Source organism: Physcomitrium patens, chromosome 12, assembly GCF_059467195.1.
Source record: "Physcomitrium patens ecotype Gransden chromosome 12, ASM5946719v1, whole genome shotgun sequence".
In the NCBI taxonomy this organism is placed as follows: domain Eukaryota; kingdom Viridiplantae; phylum Streptophyta; class Bryopsida; order Funariales; family Funariaceae; genus Physcomitrium; species Physcomitrium patens.
Window position 1 is genome coordinate 1 of NC_143421.1, and position 20,128 is coordinate 20,128.

The 20,128-nt window shown below is 35.4% G+C and overlaps 1 protein-coding gene across 1 annotated transcript; it reads right to left on the reverse strand.

The window, feature by feature from the left end:
- Window positions 1-4,129: 4,129 nt before the first annotated feature.
- LOC112289704 (DELLA protein 1-like) lies at window positions 4,130-7,607 on the reverse strand. Its single transcript, XM_090254508.1, has 2 exons — window positions 7,425-7,607; window positions 4,130-6,915 (listed from the first exon to the last, which is right to left on the reverse strand). The coding sequence occupies exon 2, from the start codon at window positions 6,783-6,785 to the stop codon at window positions 4,338-4,340; it is 2,448 nt and encodes an 815-aa protein (XP_090110634.1). The 5' UTR covers window positions 6,786-6,915; window positions 7,425-7,607; the 3' UTR covers window positions 4,130-4,337.
- Window positions 7,608-20,128: the final 12,521 nt, after the last annotated feature.

Here is a 20,128-nt window from a genome sequence, read left to right on the forward strand (position 1 = left end):
CCTAAACCCTAAACCCTAAACCCTAAACCCTAAACCCTAAACCCTAAACCCTAAACCCTAAACCCTAAACCCTAAACCCTAAACCCTAAACCCTAAACCCTAAACCCTAAACCCTAAACCCTAAACCCTAAACCCTAAACCCTAAACCCTAAACCCTAAACCCTAAACCCTAAACCCTAAACCCTAAACCCTAAACCCTAAACCCTAAACCCTAAACCCTAAACCCTAAACCCTAAACCCTAAACCCTAAACCCTAAACCCTAAACCCTAAACCCTAAACCCTAAACCCTAAACCCTAAACCCTAAACCCTAAACCCTAAACCCTAAACCCTAAACCCTAAACCCTAAACCCTAAACCCTAAACCCTAAACCCTAAACCCTAAACCCTAAACCCTAAACCCTAAACCCTAAACCCTAAACCCTAAACCCTAAACCCTAAACCCTAAACCCTAAACCCTAAACCCTAAACCCTAAACCCTAAACCCTAAACCCTAAACCCTAAACCCTAAACCCTAAACCCTAAACCCTAAACCCTAAACCCTAAACCCTAAACCCTAAACCCTAAACCCTAAACCCTAAACCCTAAACCCTAAACCCTAAACCCTAAACCCTAAACCCTAAACCCTAAACCCTAAACCCTAAACCCTAAACCCTAAACCCTAAACCCTAAACCCTAAACCCTAAACCCTAAACCCTAAACCCTAAACCCTAAACCCTAAACCCTAAACCCTAAACCCTAAACCCTAAACCCTAAACCCTAAACCCTAAACCCTAAACCCTAAACCCTAAACCCTAAACCCTAAACCCTAAACCCTAAACCCTAAACCCTAAACCCTAAACCCTGAACCCTGAACCCTGAACCCTGAACCCTAAACCCTGAACCCTAAACCCTTAACCCTAAACCCTTAACCCTAAACCCTTAACCCTAAACCCTAAACCCTATAAATCCTAAATCCAGATAAATCTAAATCCTAAATCCTAAACCCTATAAATCTAAACCCTAAACCCTAAACCCTCTAAACCCTAAAAACCTAAACCCTAAATCTAAACCTGGTTTATTGTAAGTTCATGATTTTTTAATAAATAGATTGATTTTAAATTTGATGTGTGATATATATTGTATTAAAAATGAATTAATTAGCTTCTTAAAAGATTTGATTAGACTAGACAAAAGAAATATGAGTGATATGTAAAAAATATAGAATAAAAGAGAATATAGATTATAGAAGAGTTGGCTTAACTTTTTTATACAAAATATATCATTATATTTCAAACTAGTAGTTTTTAGCATTATTTTCTAAAGATACAATTGTCAATTTTTTTGATAATTATATTCAAATTAAAGCTTTTTTTCTCTTTTGTAATTGAAAAGAATATATTTTTAAAAACAAAAAATGAATCTCTTAGTTTAGTTGTAATTATTAAAGATAAAGTTTTAAATCGGTATTAAAAGGTGTTGTTTTAAAGTTAATATAAGATTTATTATTAAAGACTATCTTCAGTTTTATAATCAAATATATGAGATAGAAATATTTGCTTAGATAAAAGAAAATCACTATAAGAATATAAAGCTTGTAAAAACTAGATATTATCCATATTTGTTGTTTTTTATCATGTTATTAAGATGTGAACTTTTGCTTGATTCTAAGGATTAATTTAGTAGTATCTTATCTTGTACATTTAAGGATAAAATTTGGCATTATTTTGTTGCATCAATGTCCTCAACTAGGCATATAGATTTATTTTGTTTTTTTGTTTTTTTAATTCTCCAACTATTAAGATCATCTTTGTGTGACATAATATTCTTTTGGTGATTTATTTGTTTAAAACTTCAATTCACGGTAATTAGTTAGTGTATTGAAGAAGGAAATTGACCTCATTACTTTTCTAAGAAATTAATCCATGTCATAAATTAATACATTTTTATAATTTCTTAAATGAAAGTAAATTGTCTTTTGTTTTTAATCTTCTTAAATTCCAAACATTTTAAAAAATTAATATATGTCAATATATATATATATATATATATATATATATATTATTTGATTGAAAATCAAGCAAGAGTTTTTTTTATTTGTTTAATATTTTATAAACTTGTGCAATTTTTCAATAAACAAAGAGTATCATTTTACAATCTAGTACTAAACGTTTTTGCATTTAACTACAAAGGATTTTACTAAAACTTATATATTTATTTTAATCTTTTTTGTACTAAGTGTTTTATTTTATTTTATTTATTAATATTATATATAAAAAAAATACTACACATATATAAATGTGTCTATACATAATTGATTTATATTTGTTAAAACATAAAATCAGATAAAAATAATAATATTAGTGAAATAAAATAATAAATATTTAAATAATTATTTTTTTATAATTTTAATGCAAAATGAATTTTAGTTTGTATTTTTCATATATAACTCTAGTACATAATTTTCAACTTTAACAATAAACCATTTCAACAATTAAAGCTTGTCTTCATAAAGGTCATTTATTGTTTTATAAAAACTTATAAGTAATAATATTTGATATGAAAAAAAAGATGTTCATTTGTGACATTATATAAAATAAATGAAATTTTAACATAGGTAACAACTATGATTTGATTCATTGCAGATTGATGTCTACTTGGTTTGTCTTGATGTGAACTTCTATTTGTAATTTGTAATGGCATTAAGTAAACCACATTAAGCCAACGTACTGGAAGATATTTATGATGTTTTTTAAAAGACAAAGCTTTATAAAAAATTAAAAAAATATAATTATAATTATGTTACACATGTGATATATGAAAGCCAAGTATTGAATACATCAAAGTTTCCTTGTTGCATAAGGATGCTATATAATGATTTAGTTTAGAAACTAAATCTTCAGCAAAAATTAAATAAATAAATAAATGAAATCCACAATACTTCTTAAAGTTTTGATTCAAGATCTCTCCTTTAACTAAAAGTTGACTTCCAAAATACGTACTAGAGTAATATTGTCCTAAATCTACCAACCACAGAGTAGCATAAGAAATAGTCTATCAGCCTAATAAAAATAAAAATTGCATCATGACTTTGAAATAGATATAACTTTTTAAAATCTAATCATAATCACTCAACGTATGTTGATTACTAATCTGAATAAATTTAATACAATCATTTATGAAGTTTAGGTTGCCATTGCAAAGTTATTGTTTTTTTAAGTACCATAATCTCATAACTTGAAATTTTAAAAAACTTTTGTGTACTTAGTTGTTGCAATGAAATGGAATCATAATGTTCTTACAATGAAATGAGTGAGGGAGTGGGGCATCTACTGTTAAACTAGAATAGCATCATCAATTTAATCAATATTCAGATTGTTACAATATCTTAGCAATTAGTTTTGATATTTCTTGTGATAGTGTTGTGATATCTGTTATCATGATACTGAAATGGCATACTGACTAGCAACATAATACTTTACACTTCTTAATGATACACTCATTATTGATTCTTAGATCATTATGTTATAATAATAATAATAATAATATGAGTTATAACAGTGCAAAAACAATTGTGTTTCCATGGTCATCAGGTTTGCTTAGACTCGATATTATTTGCAATACACTGATTAAAATTACATTAATGAAACACCAATATTTACAACTTCAAATGTGATAAAACAAATAAAAATTTGTAGTTTATTATCCTTGTAAAAGCCATACTCTTGATGATGTTTTTATGGGCCTAATAGGGTTATGTTAAATGTTTGCTATGATATTCTTGTTGCATGGAAAAGTTGTATTTAAGGTGCAACGGAAGGCGTATTTGAGTGTCTAATTTTCTACATGTATTACAATGTCAGCTCCATATCTATCATGCACTGTACTCAGAACCCATCATCTCAATTCAAGAAAACTTGGAACTTGTGAAGTAGCCTTCATCAACGTGAAACCCAGTGCTGACGTAGATGCTTAACGGACGTTATACTTCGAAATATAATTACAACACTACTAACTTTGTCGGGTGACAACATCTTGATGATGTGACACAAGGAGAACCACATATTGAAGGTCACATCCACAATGTTGATTTCACAACTTCGTCGCACAAGCTATAAAACAGACTACATCCGACAAAAGCAACAATGGATGTATAGAAAGCGAATTAGTACGAGCGGAAATTATGCGCAGTGCATCCAAAATACAAGGGAAAAGGTGCAAAATTAAAAAGCTATCACTAGAAAATATTACACAATAGTCTAGAGAGCGTCATTTTATAGCTTAGCCTATACTCCCTTAGAAAGAAATATCAAAGTTGAGAAGAAAAGTCTTTCAAGAAGCACCTACATTAAACTATCAATCAGCAGATCCACGAGGACGCAGCCAAGAGGGGTCGTCCTCTCCAGCTAAGGAGGAGACTCCCCTGATCACATATGACTTGGAACCCACTTCGTGAAGATAATTGCGTCACAAGTATCTCACTCTGGAGTAATGAGACCTCACTTAAGGGACGACTATGAAACCTAGCAGCAAGCATTCGCTTCCTCCAATGTTCCAACCTCTCGTGACGTTTAACTCGAGCAACACCATCACAAGCTACTATGTTCATGATTTCTGGCGCAAGGAGATAGCTCTCAATGCTCAAGTTAACAGACGAGTCCACGCCAGCCTCAAGCGGATTTGTGAGGGAATCGAAAAGAAACATGTAGTACTGCAAAGCCTCAGAGAAGCGCTGCTGGAAGGAAGGACCACTGTGGTATGCTTCCTGCTCCACAGTAGTAACAACTTTCGGGCGAGCTTCCAATACAGCCTTAAGGACAGTTGCTAACCCATTCGAAGTATCTCCGTCTAGAAGCTCATGGAGACTGAAAATGAAGTTGACAGCAACGGCTTCATGATCTCTTAGTCGAAACATTGATACTTCAAGGCATTCGGGTCTAGTGACAACTGCCTGAAATTCCAGAGCAATACTCATCAGACGAGCAAAGTTGCAAAGATTTGCTCCAGTCGCATGAATTTGATCTGCCCCGGTTCCAACAACTGTCAACCTAACCGTGGGAACCGCCTTTCCAGCAGCTCTCAAGCATGCTATATCTTGAAGAAAAGATGCCCATTGAGCACCTGCGCCCATCTGAAAGTCAATAATATGTATTGATTCTTCACCCTCTAAAGTCTCCAAAATTGCTTGGTTAGCAGTGAAGTGTGCAAACTTATGATACGGTGAGACTTCACAAAATCGAACGTAAGCATTAACTTTGTGAAATTCCTCAAGGGGATGCAGGACCCGATCCTGTGACAACTGCACCACAAAGTTCTCCCAACCCATGATTCGTGTTTCCAGGGCTTCACGAAAGTAATGAGCTACCCGTTGAATCGATTGTTCCCTTGATGGGGAGATGTGCTGATTGAGCCGCGCCAATATCGCTTTAGCCATCTCTGCGTCACCATTGTCCACAGCCTCAGCTGCCCGCAGTAAGAGATTTACAATGGCCAATCCACCCTCTGGAATGACCCCCCCATCTATTGACTCAGTGTCCAAATTCACATCCTCCTGTTTAAGCTCAACTCCAACTTGTTCACAGCTGTCACCAGGATCCTGAGGGCGACCAAGGCAGAAACCAGGAACAGTTGAAAGTGGAGAAAGGGCACCAAGTGTGCGATCGTTTATAGTTTCTCGCTTTCGTTCACCAGTTGCTCTAAGGCTCCTATTCAAAGGAGCAAGCTTCTGCCACTGCGGAGACATCCTCCCTGCATTCCAAGACAGCTGATGCAAATAGTCACCAGACATCATTGCAGGGGCTTTTATACGCTGATTTTGAGAAGCGGTACTCGGCAATGACGAAAATGAGCGTTGTAAGATGCCCCTATGCTCAAAGCCCTCTTCAGGTTCTTGGTGGTGATACGCAGGGGTAGTAGATGGAAAATTTAAGTGTACCGCATATAATGACGACGGTGATGAAAGCAAACTGCCTTGCATGGAAACTGACCTTTCCTCCATGACTAAACTAGTCTGATCCACTGTGAGAGCATTTCTTTGAGAAAGCTGGTCTTCATAGATTGAATTTCCAAGCAAGGGGCTTTGAGCAACGCAATCTCCTCTAGCTGAAGCATTCGGAGGCACTGACATAGCATCAAGAAAAGAACTTGAGGCTAAATAGGGATGCCCAATAGGTCTGGACATACTGGCGACAGGGGTGGTAGTTGTAGAAAGAACAGAAACTCCAGTGCCCTTTGGGTAGTTGTGAGGAATATCATGCAACTGCGAAGGAAGAGAGAGAGCACGAGGGAGGGATGTAAAAGAAGCATGTGAATCAGAGTTTGGTATAGAGGGTGCCAGAGAGACAGATGAATTAAGGAAAGATGAGAAGGTACCCCCGGTAAAGTGGTCCGGTAATGTCAGTCTACTCGGCGGCTTATCACCAAGATGATGGCACATTTGATGTTGGTTGGAACTCCACGAATCTTGCTCAAACATCACAGTGTCAATGTCTCTTGAACGTTGTACACTTTGGATATCACCCTGACCACAGAATTGCCCATCACCCATGAGCAATTTCATCACTATTGGATCAGCTGGCTGTGCAAACAGCATATTGTCGGGTTCTTCAACGTACAGCCTGGGGACCCCAAATTCCACATTTGCATTTGGTGCAACACTCTCCTGCTGAGACACAGCGGAAGAACCTATCACCGATACTGGGGCAAGAACATCCACCCACCATTGTTCCTCTGCCGCTCTCATTTGGTTGATCCTAGTACTCTCTGAACCACTCCCTGCTCCACCACTACTTCCTGCAGTGATCACCATCCTGCTACCTGTTGGCAGGCCAAGGGGCTCATTTATCAAGTTACTTGTGCTCGTGAGGGCACTTCCTTGATTTCACCTGCTTGGCATAATAGACTTGAAGGTGTAATTCATCCCTTTCCTATGCTCCAGGCTATCACCCATGCATGACGACTGCGAAGAATTAGAATCACACCGCACATCACCAGGGTGGCTCGTCCCAAATTGCCACTCTACATTAACATGGTAGACTAGTAATTTGGACTAGTAACCAGCTTCTCGCACTATAGCAAACCACCAACTATTACCATGACCGTTTCAAAAGAGTCAGCAATAACAACAGCTACATGTGCCACCAAACCCTTTCAACTACACTCTCTGGCACATCCAACCACACAAGGTAACAGTTCCGGCATCGTCCCTTCCCTAATTGGATACCACCATTAAACTCAACACCGCTACGTCGACACTCAGCGGTAGAGACAGGACGCCATAAAACGGAAATCCACGCGAGGAACCTAAGAAGAATGACCAGGCAACGTCCCATACCAGGCAAAGTTTCAAAATACCATCCAAGAGAAATGGAAGAGGGACGGCCGTAGCATAATCAAAACGTAATAACCAGAAACAAGATTACTACTTGGCTTGCCAAAATGCTCTTACGATGTGTGTGCTACGCTAAGGCCATGAAGGAGGAGACTGCAGAAAGGTGGTGAAACCCTAGAGACTCCGGATCGCCATAGCAGATGCTGGACTCGCAGCTCCATCGATGCGTTTCTCCGCGCCAGGGCGGGCCGGGTCGAAGGATACGATAGAAGGACCCAGCTGCTCCGCCCTGGCCCGTCCTAGCGTCTGAACTACCAGCACCTAACCGCACTAGAATGGTACCCGTATCCCAAGGGGGAGGATGAAGGGGTTTCAAAACATTCTTGATACCCCATCTGCAAAACACCAACCCCTTTCTCCCTTTGCCCTTGGCCCCGCTCCCTTCCCTTTCCTTCCCCGCCCCGCCCTCCCTCTCTCCTGTCCTTGCTTCAAACCCCCCTCCCCCCCCCCCCCCCCCCCCCCCCCTTCCTGCCTCCCTGCCTGCCTTCGTCTTCTTCTCCTCCCTCCCTCTCCCCCTCCTGGGGCTTCAGCTTCTTCTTCCTCCTCCTCCGCCTCCTCTTTCTCTTCGCATAGAAGGTGCGTGCAGCATCCAGAACGATCCCCCTTTCTCCCCACCCCCTCCCTCCGTCCCCCCTTCTTCTTCTTTTTCACTTTTCCCTTCCCCTCCCTCCACCTCCCCCCTTTCCAAATATGACGTCCGACCGGGTCCCCCCTCTTGATACCCTCTATTTCAACAAAGTGTCCCCAATATAGATGAACAGATGCGCAATCAAACAAATCATCCATACTCGTGGTGACACATGTCCCTCCTCAATGCTTCCTTCTCCAATTCCACTGTCTCCCTCCCCCTCCTTCCAATTAATTTAGAAGACCTCATTCCATGCGAATCCTATTTTGGGTCGATACCCCATTAACCTACTATTTCCATTCTCACATTAAACACAGTTTACGTATTCAGCGTCACCCTCGAGGTTTCATGAGAAGTCTTCATTTAAATGTATCAAAGGTTTGTTTCCACCACTTGGTCACTGGAATGAATATTTCATTTTACTTTGTCATTTCTATCTTGAAAATTCTGTATTATTTAATGTGCAGTTGAATTATTTATAAAGAATGAATATTTCCAAAATCATATAATAATATCAGATCAATGTGTTTGTCTATTAAACAACATGTTTAAAAAATTAACAAAAGCCTCTTTATCCTAATCCAATATAATATCAACACTGCAACATTTGTTTACAACTGATCTTCTGAGTGTTTTACTTTCATAGTTTAAAAAAACTACCACTAATAAATTGCTGCATATTTTAATGTTCAATGTAAGTATCAGTTAACTCTAAACTGATTTTTTCATTTTTTTGTGTTCTTAAATTTATTAAAGTCTAAAAATTTATACAAACGTGATTTTCTTTTACACATTTGTAATTTTTTAATCTACAAAATTTATATTGAAGTATTGAAGTATCAAAATATTACTTTTTAGAAATAGTTTATAAATTTATATAATCCCTACATTTTTTTTTGTATTAATCCTCAACTTTAAAAAGAATACATCAAAAATTATTACGTACAAACATACATATCATTTGATACATTCCACAAATGCTTTACTAAGAATATGATAAAAACAAACATATAGCTAAGATCATTTAACATATTGGTAAAATTTTCCAATTTATTAAATGAAGTATTACCACATAATTATGAATACCACATAATTAGCTTATTTTGTAAGCTACCAACACGTGGTTAACTTGTTGACCAAGTTTTTAACTTGCCGATTAATTACAAACACATGTAAAGTCAAAGTATCATCTATAAAGCTTCTAGGAAGCTTATCTAGAAGGTATTATGAAATTAATTTATTTTTATCTACTTTTATCTAATCATATAGATATTTATTAAAGTACCTATGTATATTTGTGACATTATCCTCCTTTTCTAGGAATGAGTTCCACAAGGAGCAGTCTTCACATGTTAAGAAAATCCAAGATGCGACAAATTGTATTTGCCACATACTCTAATCTTTGTTCTCTTTAAAGATGGTTGATATTTCTTTTTAGCCATTGATAGTGTCTTATATTGGAGCGAGAAGACCATCTTATTATTTTGTCATTCTTGAGGCCTTCGTAACTTCTTTCAAATAAAATATTTAGAATACTGTCAAGAGTTATTCTTACTTCTAATAAAATCACCAAACATCAAGATTCTCTACTAAGGTTGTGATATTAAACATGTTGTATCTCACCATCTATTTAAAGAAGGATATGTTGTTCTTGAGGATCTTCATCTCAATTTCATCATCTTTAAGGTTGCGACAATCAAAATGTCTGATTTCGTAAGTCTGCAAATCAAAGCTCTTGAATTGAATCTGTTAGTTGTTGTTTCTCTATCTCTTTAGTATTATAAATATACAGAAGCCACAAAGAAAGATAGAAGGTAGAGTGTTGTTTTCTTTTCAATTTGTTTCTTTCATAACAAAGATTTAGAATTCTTCATCTTAATTTTGATGGATATTGTTGATGAAAAGCTTCAATTTGTTTTGCTGTATTTACAAGATTCTTTGATGACTTCCATGTGCGTTCACTAATAACATATCCATATCAAAGAACAAGATATTCTAATCTATTTTGGCACCGTCTTAAATCTAAGACTTCTTCCACCTTGAATTTTTTATTATTATTTACTTCTATAGAAAGAGCTGGCATTTATCTTCTTCCTAAGATATTCGTTGTCTTATTTGGCTCAAGAAGGGACACATGAAATACAAGGTGGATCTTTATAGACTCTGATAGATATAATTGATAAGCAATACTATTGATTTTTTTACTAATAGGAAAAGGTCTAAGCCTATGATAGTCCAACTTGTTACAAAGATGAGTAGTCTTGATATTGCAATGAAGTAATCATACCTTGTCACCTATGTTGAATTGTGGTTGTTCCTTGCAATAGGCATCTCTATTTTTTTTTATCATTCTTAAGCTCTTTTTAACTATGCCTTTATTGTTACATGTAGCTTTGATAAACAATTTACCAAATTCTTTATTATAAGATTATCAACTTTTAAAAAATCAAAAGTATCAAGTTGTGGATGATAACTATAATTAATAAAGAAAGGTGTTTATTGAATGGATGAATGTACCAAATTATTTTATACAAACTCTACTAATGGTAAAAGAGTTGTTCAATTAACTTGATCATAGTTGATGGTAGATCTCAAGTATTACTCCAAAACTTGATTCACTCCTCCTATTTATCCATCAATTTGAGGATGAAAAATAGAAGAGAGCTTTATATTCACTTTTCAAGGACAAAAAATTGATAAAAATTAATAAATAAGTGAGATTTTTTTCAAAGAAAGATGACAAAATAGAAATAATTAAATATATATATTAAAAAAGAAACTGGAATGGCTATTGCCAAAAGACAAGAAAACTAGATACCCTTGAAATTAGACTAAAAACAACAAAGGAGTTGATAAGAGTGAAGAAGGCTTTACTCTTGCCTCTATATATACTATATACCTAAGAGTTACATGGCAACGTTCTATAGGACCTCCAAAAATATGTTGACTTTGTACAACACATATCTTAACTTGCAAGGTAAGTTTTTTATGTGGGTACTACATAGTTAGCTTGTTTCATAAGCTACCAATATGTGTGGCACGTGGTTAACTTGTTGACCAAGTTTCTAACCTATCAATCAAGTATAAACACATATAAAGTCAAAGCAGCGTCTATGAAGCTTCTAGGAAGCTTTTCTAGAAGATATTATGAAATTAATCTACTTTTATCTATTTCTACCTATTTATATCACCTAGATAATAATTACAATAAATATATGTCCGTGACATTATTACCCCTTCTAGGGACGAGTTCCACGAGAAGTAGTGATCACATATCGAGGAAGTCTAAGATGCGATGAATTATATTTGTCACATACTCTAATCTTTGTTCTCTTTGAAAATGATTGATAGAGTCTCTCAACTATCGATAGTATCTCATACCAAGTGTAAAATAAATAATTAATTTTAAAATGTAGATATCTAGTGTATAGTATAAATAAGGATAGATAACTGCTGAAAAGGTGGTTCAGCAGGTAGAATGGATGAATAATTAGGAAAAGTAGTTATCATCTATAGTATAGGAGTTGGTATCTTGGGGTAGTATAAGGAGGATGGGAGAGAGGAGGAAAGGGCCAGACTGTGATAGTCATGAGCCGGGTTTAAGTTTGGTACTTCCTCTTTGTTTTCTTTGTTGTTGAAGAATAATGGATAGTTTTTGAATACTGAGAAGTGAGTCTGTGAAATAAATCAGAGATTGATTTATGAGTTATTGATTATGTAATTGGAGTACTGAGTGATTGAATTATATGAGAAGTTATTGAAAGATTGATTATGGATGGAAGATTATGATTGCTGTTTATTGAGAGTTGTGTGTGTGTATTTCGATAGAGGAAGTCTGTGATTACAAGAATTCTGTGAATTCAGATTGGTTGGAGTGAAGTTTTTTACTCCTGGTATTGGATGGAATTTATTGAGTTTTGAGTGGTCTTTTGAGAGTGCAGGGTTACACATTGTGGTTATCAATTGATGAAGGAGTATTGTTATTGGGAGGAAGCATTGTAGTGTTTCTTAGTATTTTAGTGGTTCGGAATATAGTTAATTAAATGATCCTAATAAGTGAAATTCATGCGCTTAGTCTTTCTTTGTGTTCGAATTCTCTTATACAGGTTTATTTTGGAAGGAATTGTAGAATAAGTAAAACGACAATCACACCAAGGTAGGAAGACCACCCAATTATTTGATCATTGTTGATGCTTTTATAACTTTTTTCAAATAAAATATTTGAAAAACCATTAAGAGTTGTTTCTACCTCTAGTAAAATTACCAAATATTGAGAGTCCCTTCCAAGGTTGTCATACCAAATACGTTGTATCTTGCCATCTATTCGAGGAAAAACATGTCGTTCTTGAGGATCTTCATCTCAATTGCATCATCTTAAAGGTTATGACAATTGTAATGTCTCATTTGGTAGGTCAGTAAACAAAGGCTTTTAAGTCAAATCCGCTAGTTATTGGTTCTCTATCTCTTCAACATCACAACTACAAAGAAGCTACAAACAAGGATTGAAAGTAGAATGTTATTTTGCTTAGATCTTATTTCTTTTATAAAGAAGGTTTTCATCTTGATTTTGATGGATGTCGTTGATGAAAAGCCTCGACCTCTTTTTTTGCATTGGCAAGATTCTTTACTAGCTCTTATGTGCATTCATTAATATCATATCCATGCTAATGGACAAGATATTCTAATTTATTTTGGTACTGTCGTAATACATGAAGACTTGCTTGAAAATGCTTCGAGCACCTAACTATGGAAGGTAGAATGGAAATTAAAACAAAAAAATGCTAATTCTAATAAAATAATAACTAAATTCTAATTAGACCATAATAATTCTAAGTAAACTTTAATCAAATTCAAAAAAATCAGAAAAAAATTATAAAGAAACAATAAGAGATCTTAAAGAAATATTAGAATTATCACAAATATATTTCAAATCATCTCAATTCAATCTTAATTTAATCCTAGTTAAAATCCTATTGGACTTCATTCAAATTTTAGGCCAAAAACTAATTAATTCTTAAATCCTAAATAAATTCAAATAAAATTCTAAATTCTAAATCAAATCCTAATTCTAAATCAAGCCCTAATTAAATCCTAAATCCTAAATCAAATCCTAATTCTAAATCAAACCTAATTAAATCCTAATTCTAAATCAAATCCTAATCAAATCTTAATTTTAAATCAAATTTTAACTAAATATTAATCCTAAATCAAATCTTAATCAAATCCTAACCCTAAATCAAATCCTAACCAAATTCTAATTCTTAATCAAATCCTAATCAAATCCTAATCCTAAATCAAACTCTAACCAAATCTTAAACCAAATCCTAAATCCTAAATCAAATCCTAGTAATTCTTATAACAGATTTACTCCTCAGTTATTGAAAAATAAGTACTTTGAAGTCACAATACTTAGCATCAACAAGGTTGCTCAGAAAAGGGAGTATGGAGTAAGATGACTCTTACTTCCAACTCTTCTTACTTATACGTGGTGGTTGCCAACCAACGAGGCAACTTCTATTGATATTATATCTATTTCTACTTCATCCAACTAAACCCTAGTTTCTTTCTTAATCTACCTGCCACCTACAAATTCTAGCCACCACTTACAAATCCTACAAGCCACTATAATAACTTTTTTATATTCTTTTGCTACCTTTTGACCACTGGTAACTCACTTAAGGTAATACCTTTTACTAAGTGACTTACTTCAACAAAGTGACTTATTTCAACACTCTTACTTTACTATTGGTCAAAAGACTTTCAATCTTAAAGCCTTTTTCAATATGTGATGTCTATCCTTTACTAATGCCTTTGTCAACAAATTAGCAAGCATAACTTCTGTTACACAATATTTCATATTAATCACTCCTATTTCAATTTTCTCTTTTATGAAGTGATGTTGAATGTCAATGTGTTTTGTGCTTGAATGATGCTTGGGATTTTTTGTAAATGCAAGACATCCTTGATTGTCACACTCCATTGGAGTTGCTTCTATTTATACATCTCCAATGTCGTCCAAAAGTTGTCTTAGCCATATTGCCTCCATTGCACCATGGCTTGCTGCCATGTACTCCACCTCAATTGTAGATCTTATAATTGTTGATTGTCTCTTGCATTTCCATGATATATCTCCCACTCCAACAAAGAACATATATCCTTTTGTTGATCTTCTATCATTTGCATCTCTAGCCCAATCCACATTACAATAATCATGCAAAGTAATGTTATCACCTCCAAGACACAATTTGAAGTTCAAAGTACCTTTTAAGTACGTCATGATCCTTTTGATGGTTGTCCAATGGATTGGTCCAGCCTTTGACATATATTGGCTCACAACACTCACCACATATGCAAGATCCACTTTTGTACCAACCATTACATACATTAATGAGCCCACTACTGCTTTGTATGGAATTCCTTGCATTTGACCTTCAACTTCAGCAAATTCTTCATCCGTAAGCTTCATCAACTTCAAATTTGCCTCCAAAGTTGTTTCAATAGACTTACTTTCTTCTATGTTGAATCGTTTCAACACCTCTTCAATATACTTACTTTGGCTCATTGTAATGGTCCTGTTAGTACAATCTCTCATAAATTCCACTCCTAAATAATAGTAAAGCTCTTCCAAATCACTCATCTCATACTCTCTTTCTAACTTTACCTTCAATCAATCCATCATCTTCATAGTATTGGTTAAGATAATTAAATCATCAACATATAAGATGACAATCAATATAAACTCATTTGATTGCATTACATACAAGGAATGATTAGCCTCACTCCTTACAAATCCTTCACTTACAAAGAAAGTATCAATGCAATGATACCATACTCTTGAAGATTGCTTTAGTCCATAGAAAGATTTCTTCAACTTTCAAACAAGATGTTGATTGCCATCTTCAACAAATCCTTGAGGTTGATCTATGTAGATGTCTTCTTTTAAGCTTCCATTTAAGAATGTCGTCTTCACATCCATTTAATGCATCTCTAAGTCCATTACTTCTCCAATTGCCACAATGGTTCTAATGGTAGTGAATTTGGCCACACGAGCAAATGTTTCATTAAAATCAACACCAACAACTTGTGAGTAGCCTTTGGCAACCAATTTAGCCTTGTATCTCACAATATTATCCATTACAACTTTTTTGGTTCTAAACACCTACTTACAACTAATTAAAGATCGATTTGGTAGAAGTTGAGTCAATTCTCAAGTTTATTGTCGATGAGTGATTTATATTCTTCTTCCATAGCATTCTCCTACTTGATAGCATCCGTAGACTTCATTACATCATACAAACTTAATGGATGAGCAAGAAAAACAACATTGACATGTTCTCATTTACTTGAAGAAATATGTCGTCTTTCCACCATTCACCACATGATTTTCTTTCTCTCAAAGGATATCTTCTTTTATTTGGAAAAGCTTCATCTTCTTGCACTTCATGCTTTCTTCCAAGCTTCTTCTTCCTTAAAGCTTGTCTTTTTTCACTTAAAGGTTGATATTCCTCATCATCATCATTATCATCAATACCTTCATTGTATTCATTGCTGGTTCTAACAATCGAAGGTACACTATATCCTACCTTCTTTGGCACTTCACCTTGATTTGCATTTCAGACATCTTAATTGTCACCATCAACTTGTTCTTCTTTTTTTGCTGAAATTGATGATATGTCCACAAACACACCATTACTCCTACTTGGACACATCTCCAAGTGCTCAAAAGCACTCTTATACTCTAAAAACTCAACATCACCACTTTTGATGATCTTCTTGGTTTCTAAATATATTAGCATGTATGCCTTTGTACCTTCACAATATCCAAAAAATATACATTTTGTACTCTTTGCATCAAATTTGGACCTCATGCAATCTGATATCTTTGCATAAGTAATGCATTCAAAGATCCTCATGTGTGAAACAAAAGGTTTTTTGCCACTCCAAGCTTCTTGTAGAGTCATTGATGTGAGTGCACTTGTAGGGCACCTATTCTTTGTGTACACTAAAGTAACCATGCTTTAGTCTAACACTCATGCCTAAGGTGTTGTGCGTGAAGCATACTCCTTGCCATCTCCACAATGATGCGATTTGCTCTTTCAGCAACTCTATTTTGTTGTAGAGTGTAAGAGATAGAGGTTTATCTTGAAACACCTTGAATCTTCAAAAATTCATCATAATGCTTTGACATGTATTCACATCCATTGTTTGTGCATAATACTTTGATCTTGCACTCACATTGTTTCTTTACAAGAGCTTTAAACTCACTAAACCTTGAAAAACACTCATTCTTAGCTTTTATGATATAAATCCACTCTTTTCTTGAAAAATCATCAATGAATGTGATAATATACCTTTCTCCTCAAATTGATAGTGTCTTCATTGGTCCACAAACATTAGAATGCACAATCTCCAATAATTTGGTTGCACGTTGTCGTATTACGTGCTTTCCTGCTCGAGAACGCGCCGAGCGTCTGACTGTAGAAGGTAGTATGGAGATTCGCCAATAGTCAAGCAGTCTATCAGTTTTTGACTGCTGGAATATAAACGACTCCAAGAATACACCGTAAATCTATACAGATGCCCTTCGACTGCTTGTCGAAGTCCTTTTTGCCCCAGCCGGTAGGTCTCCAGACGTTACAGAGAACCCCGAACAACCCAATCTACTAATCTCCGATACCGCTTTGTACTTACGATCTTGTATCTACTCACTGTCTTGTTAGATTAACCCAATAAATTTCATTCACTCTGCATACTCAATCCTATAGACACCTTTTTAATCCTTCAATCACAGACGTAACTCGATTTCACTAAACAGTCAGAGTAATCAAACCCACTTCATTAAAAATCCCGATTCACCATTACAACACTGACTTCAGCAACGATTACCTCAGTCTTCCCAAAACTCTATGAAGAAGAAAAATCCAATTTCCTGTCTTTTCTTCCCCGACCCCGAAGCATGAAGCTCCTCTCCAATTCCCCTGATCTTCAAAAACCTCTAATGAAACCGAACTAGTAACCTTAAAAAAAACTTGAAGCTAGCTCTTTGATCCAAAAAACCCCCCCCCTCTGATCCGAAAAAAAAAACCCTCCCCAAAACTTATTCTTCCCCTAACCTTATCCTCTGAATTTCTTCAATCTTCTGTCTTGGATCCGGAATTGGCTCCCATTGTCAGAGCTTAGATCCAAAATTGGCTCCCGCCGTCAGAGCTTCCTCCTTTGTTTTTACCTTTAAGAAATCCATTTACCGAAAACAACGTTCCCTGAAACGACACAGAGAATAGGACAGCCTGAAACAGAATCAAAACCCCGTACTCAGGTCCACATTGAGTCGCCCGACCAATTCAGGTCTCATATTGGGTAAGATGCCCGTAGTAACCTGGATGTTCGTGTAATTGGGTCAAATTGGTCTTCGTGTCAGACTAGCTGAGGCCCGTAGTAAGTCCTGGATTTTCCCATAACTAGACTGCATTGGGTTGCCCGACCAATTCAGGTCTCATATTGGATAAGAGTCCAATAGTAAATCCCGGATTTCCCCGTAATTAGACTGTATTGGCATGCTCGACCAATGTAGGTCTCATATTGGGTAAGAGGACCCGTAGTAAGACCTGGATTTTCTCGTAATCAGACTGCATTGGGTTGCCTGACCAATACAGGTCTCATATTGGGTAAGAGGACCCGGATTGGATTCTCGAAATTGGATCCAATTGGCTCTTCGAACCAGGCTCATCCGTCGCATGAATTGATCCTTTTCCTTCCTGCTGACTCCCATTATTGGAATCGAACGAAGCATTTCAGTATGCCCCGACTGACTGTAACGGAGTGACTGAACCTGACCACTCAGTATTTGCACTGGAGTTGGTCGTTGCTTCCAATATTCGAGGTAACTGAACATTAATAAAATTCCCCTTTCTTTTTATTTTCAAGGTATACTCGTGTTACAACACGACAACGTTGTTATATGGCGTGATTTGCTATTTAGGAATACACTAGATATCTAGCTGTAGAAAGTATACCTTAAACCTTTATATGATTCTTTTCTTAGCTTCCAAAACTCCTTTATTTTTGTATAAAACCCCAAATATAATAAAATCCCTTCAAAACATATTTTTCCCGCGAAGGGTTTTCTCGCCCCTGAACTTTACAAAATCATAACTATTGATCTAACCGTTCAATTTGTTTCAAATTTATAAGATAGGTTTAATTTACCCTTAAATTTTATCAAAAAAAAAAACCAACTGCAAATTCACTCCCGATCTTTTGGCATCTAAGAAACCCTAGCAGACACTCAAAACCCTAATTTACAAGCACCCAAAAAACTATTTTCCTTATATCTCAAAAATCCAAACTCCAAACGTCATAAAACTTATGCACAAAGTTTACTAATATGAAATTACACATTCCTTGAAATTTTGAGCCAAAACCTTATCAAATTGCTCAAGATATAGCTCAAGAGACAAACACTAATAAATCGGTTTACTTACTACCCTTAGATTGCATGTGCTGACTTCAGAATCCAATAACTCCTTCATGCCAACTTAGAATCTAGTAAGCAATATGTGAAAAGTATAGCCACAAAAGTGCTCTCTCCAATCATAGTCGCAGATCCTCAATTGCCATCCATACGCGTGCGTTATGCCCAAAAGAGAGATAGTAGGTCCAAAACTAACATCTTAATTTGAGCGCCTATAACTTCATAAAAACCCCAAATGACACAAAACTTGCACCAAAACCTTAACCAAAAACCTAAACCTTATGACCCTAGCCTTTAAAGTTCGAATGCCTCGAGAAACTAACTCTAATCCCTAATATGGCCTGGGGCAGCCTCTTCAAAGTCCATTGGTCATGATTTTTGACCAATAGGAATGGAGATTTTTATTTTTCATCTCCATTCATCTATATTGATGCCCTAATTACTCCCTTTGCTACCAAAATCCTTCTTCAATCTTTTTTCTTATGAGATTTATATAATGTATGTTCTAAACACCAAATAAAAGAACCAAAATAAGTTTTTAAATGTCACCAATGTCTAACAAAGGTGACTCTAAATATTTAGAAGTTACTATCAACCAAAACCAATCTTAAAAGCCACTATCAAAAGGAAATTAAAGTTATAAAAATTCTATAGTAATCTTTTTAAACAACCTCTTCTCAAAGTAATAATCAAATTATATTCTACAACCAACTAAAATCTATTAACATGGCTCTCACCATGTTACTTAATAAATTATATATTAAGTACATAATTACATTATTTTCATATAATAGCCAAACCACAACACGACAACGTGTTGAAACTCCATTTGGAAATGAACTCCTTTGTTGTTTGCCTTGTAGATAACCTTCTCAAGTAAGTATCATGGCATTGTGGCTGAAATGATCAAGATTCAAGCTATTTACCTTGGATTGAAGCTCTTTCATGCATTTGACATTCAAATGACCAAGTCATTGATGCCAGATTTCAAACTTGTCTTGATTTTTTAGAAAATCAAAAAATGTAGCCACTTCAACTCCATTCACCTTCTTACAATTGATGAAGTAGAGATTTCCATCCCTAAGACCTTTGGTAAGATGTTGTCCATCCATTGTCTTCACAAAGCATCTATTTATGTCAAATTGAACTTTACAACCATGTGATATAAGTTTGCTCACCAAAAGGAGGTTTTTTTTTCATCTTTGGCACATGTAAGACTTCCTTCAATCTGATCTTCTTGATTTGGCCCTTCACAACGATTTCCACAACAATTAAGCCAATGCCAATGGCTTGTACCATGCCATTGTCTCCCAACCAAAATTTTAACACTTGAATTTCTTCATAAGTATCAAATGAACACTTATATGGTGTCATGTACTTAATAGCACCTAAATCTATAATCTACTTAGACATCGCAGCCATAGAGGCTCTTTTACTTGCCATAAAAGTATAGTCATCTTTACCAAAGCTATCGCAAGTATTGTTTGTGTAGAATAAGTAGTTATTTTCAGAATGTAGATACCTAGTGTATAGTATAAACATGGATAGATAACTACTGAAAAGATGGTTCAGCAGGTAGAATGGATGAATAGTCAGGAAAAGTAGTTATCATCTATAGTATAGGAGTTCGTATCTTGGGATAGTATAAGGAGGATGGGAGAG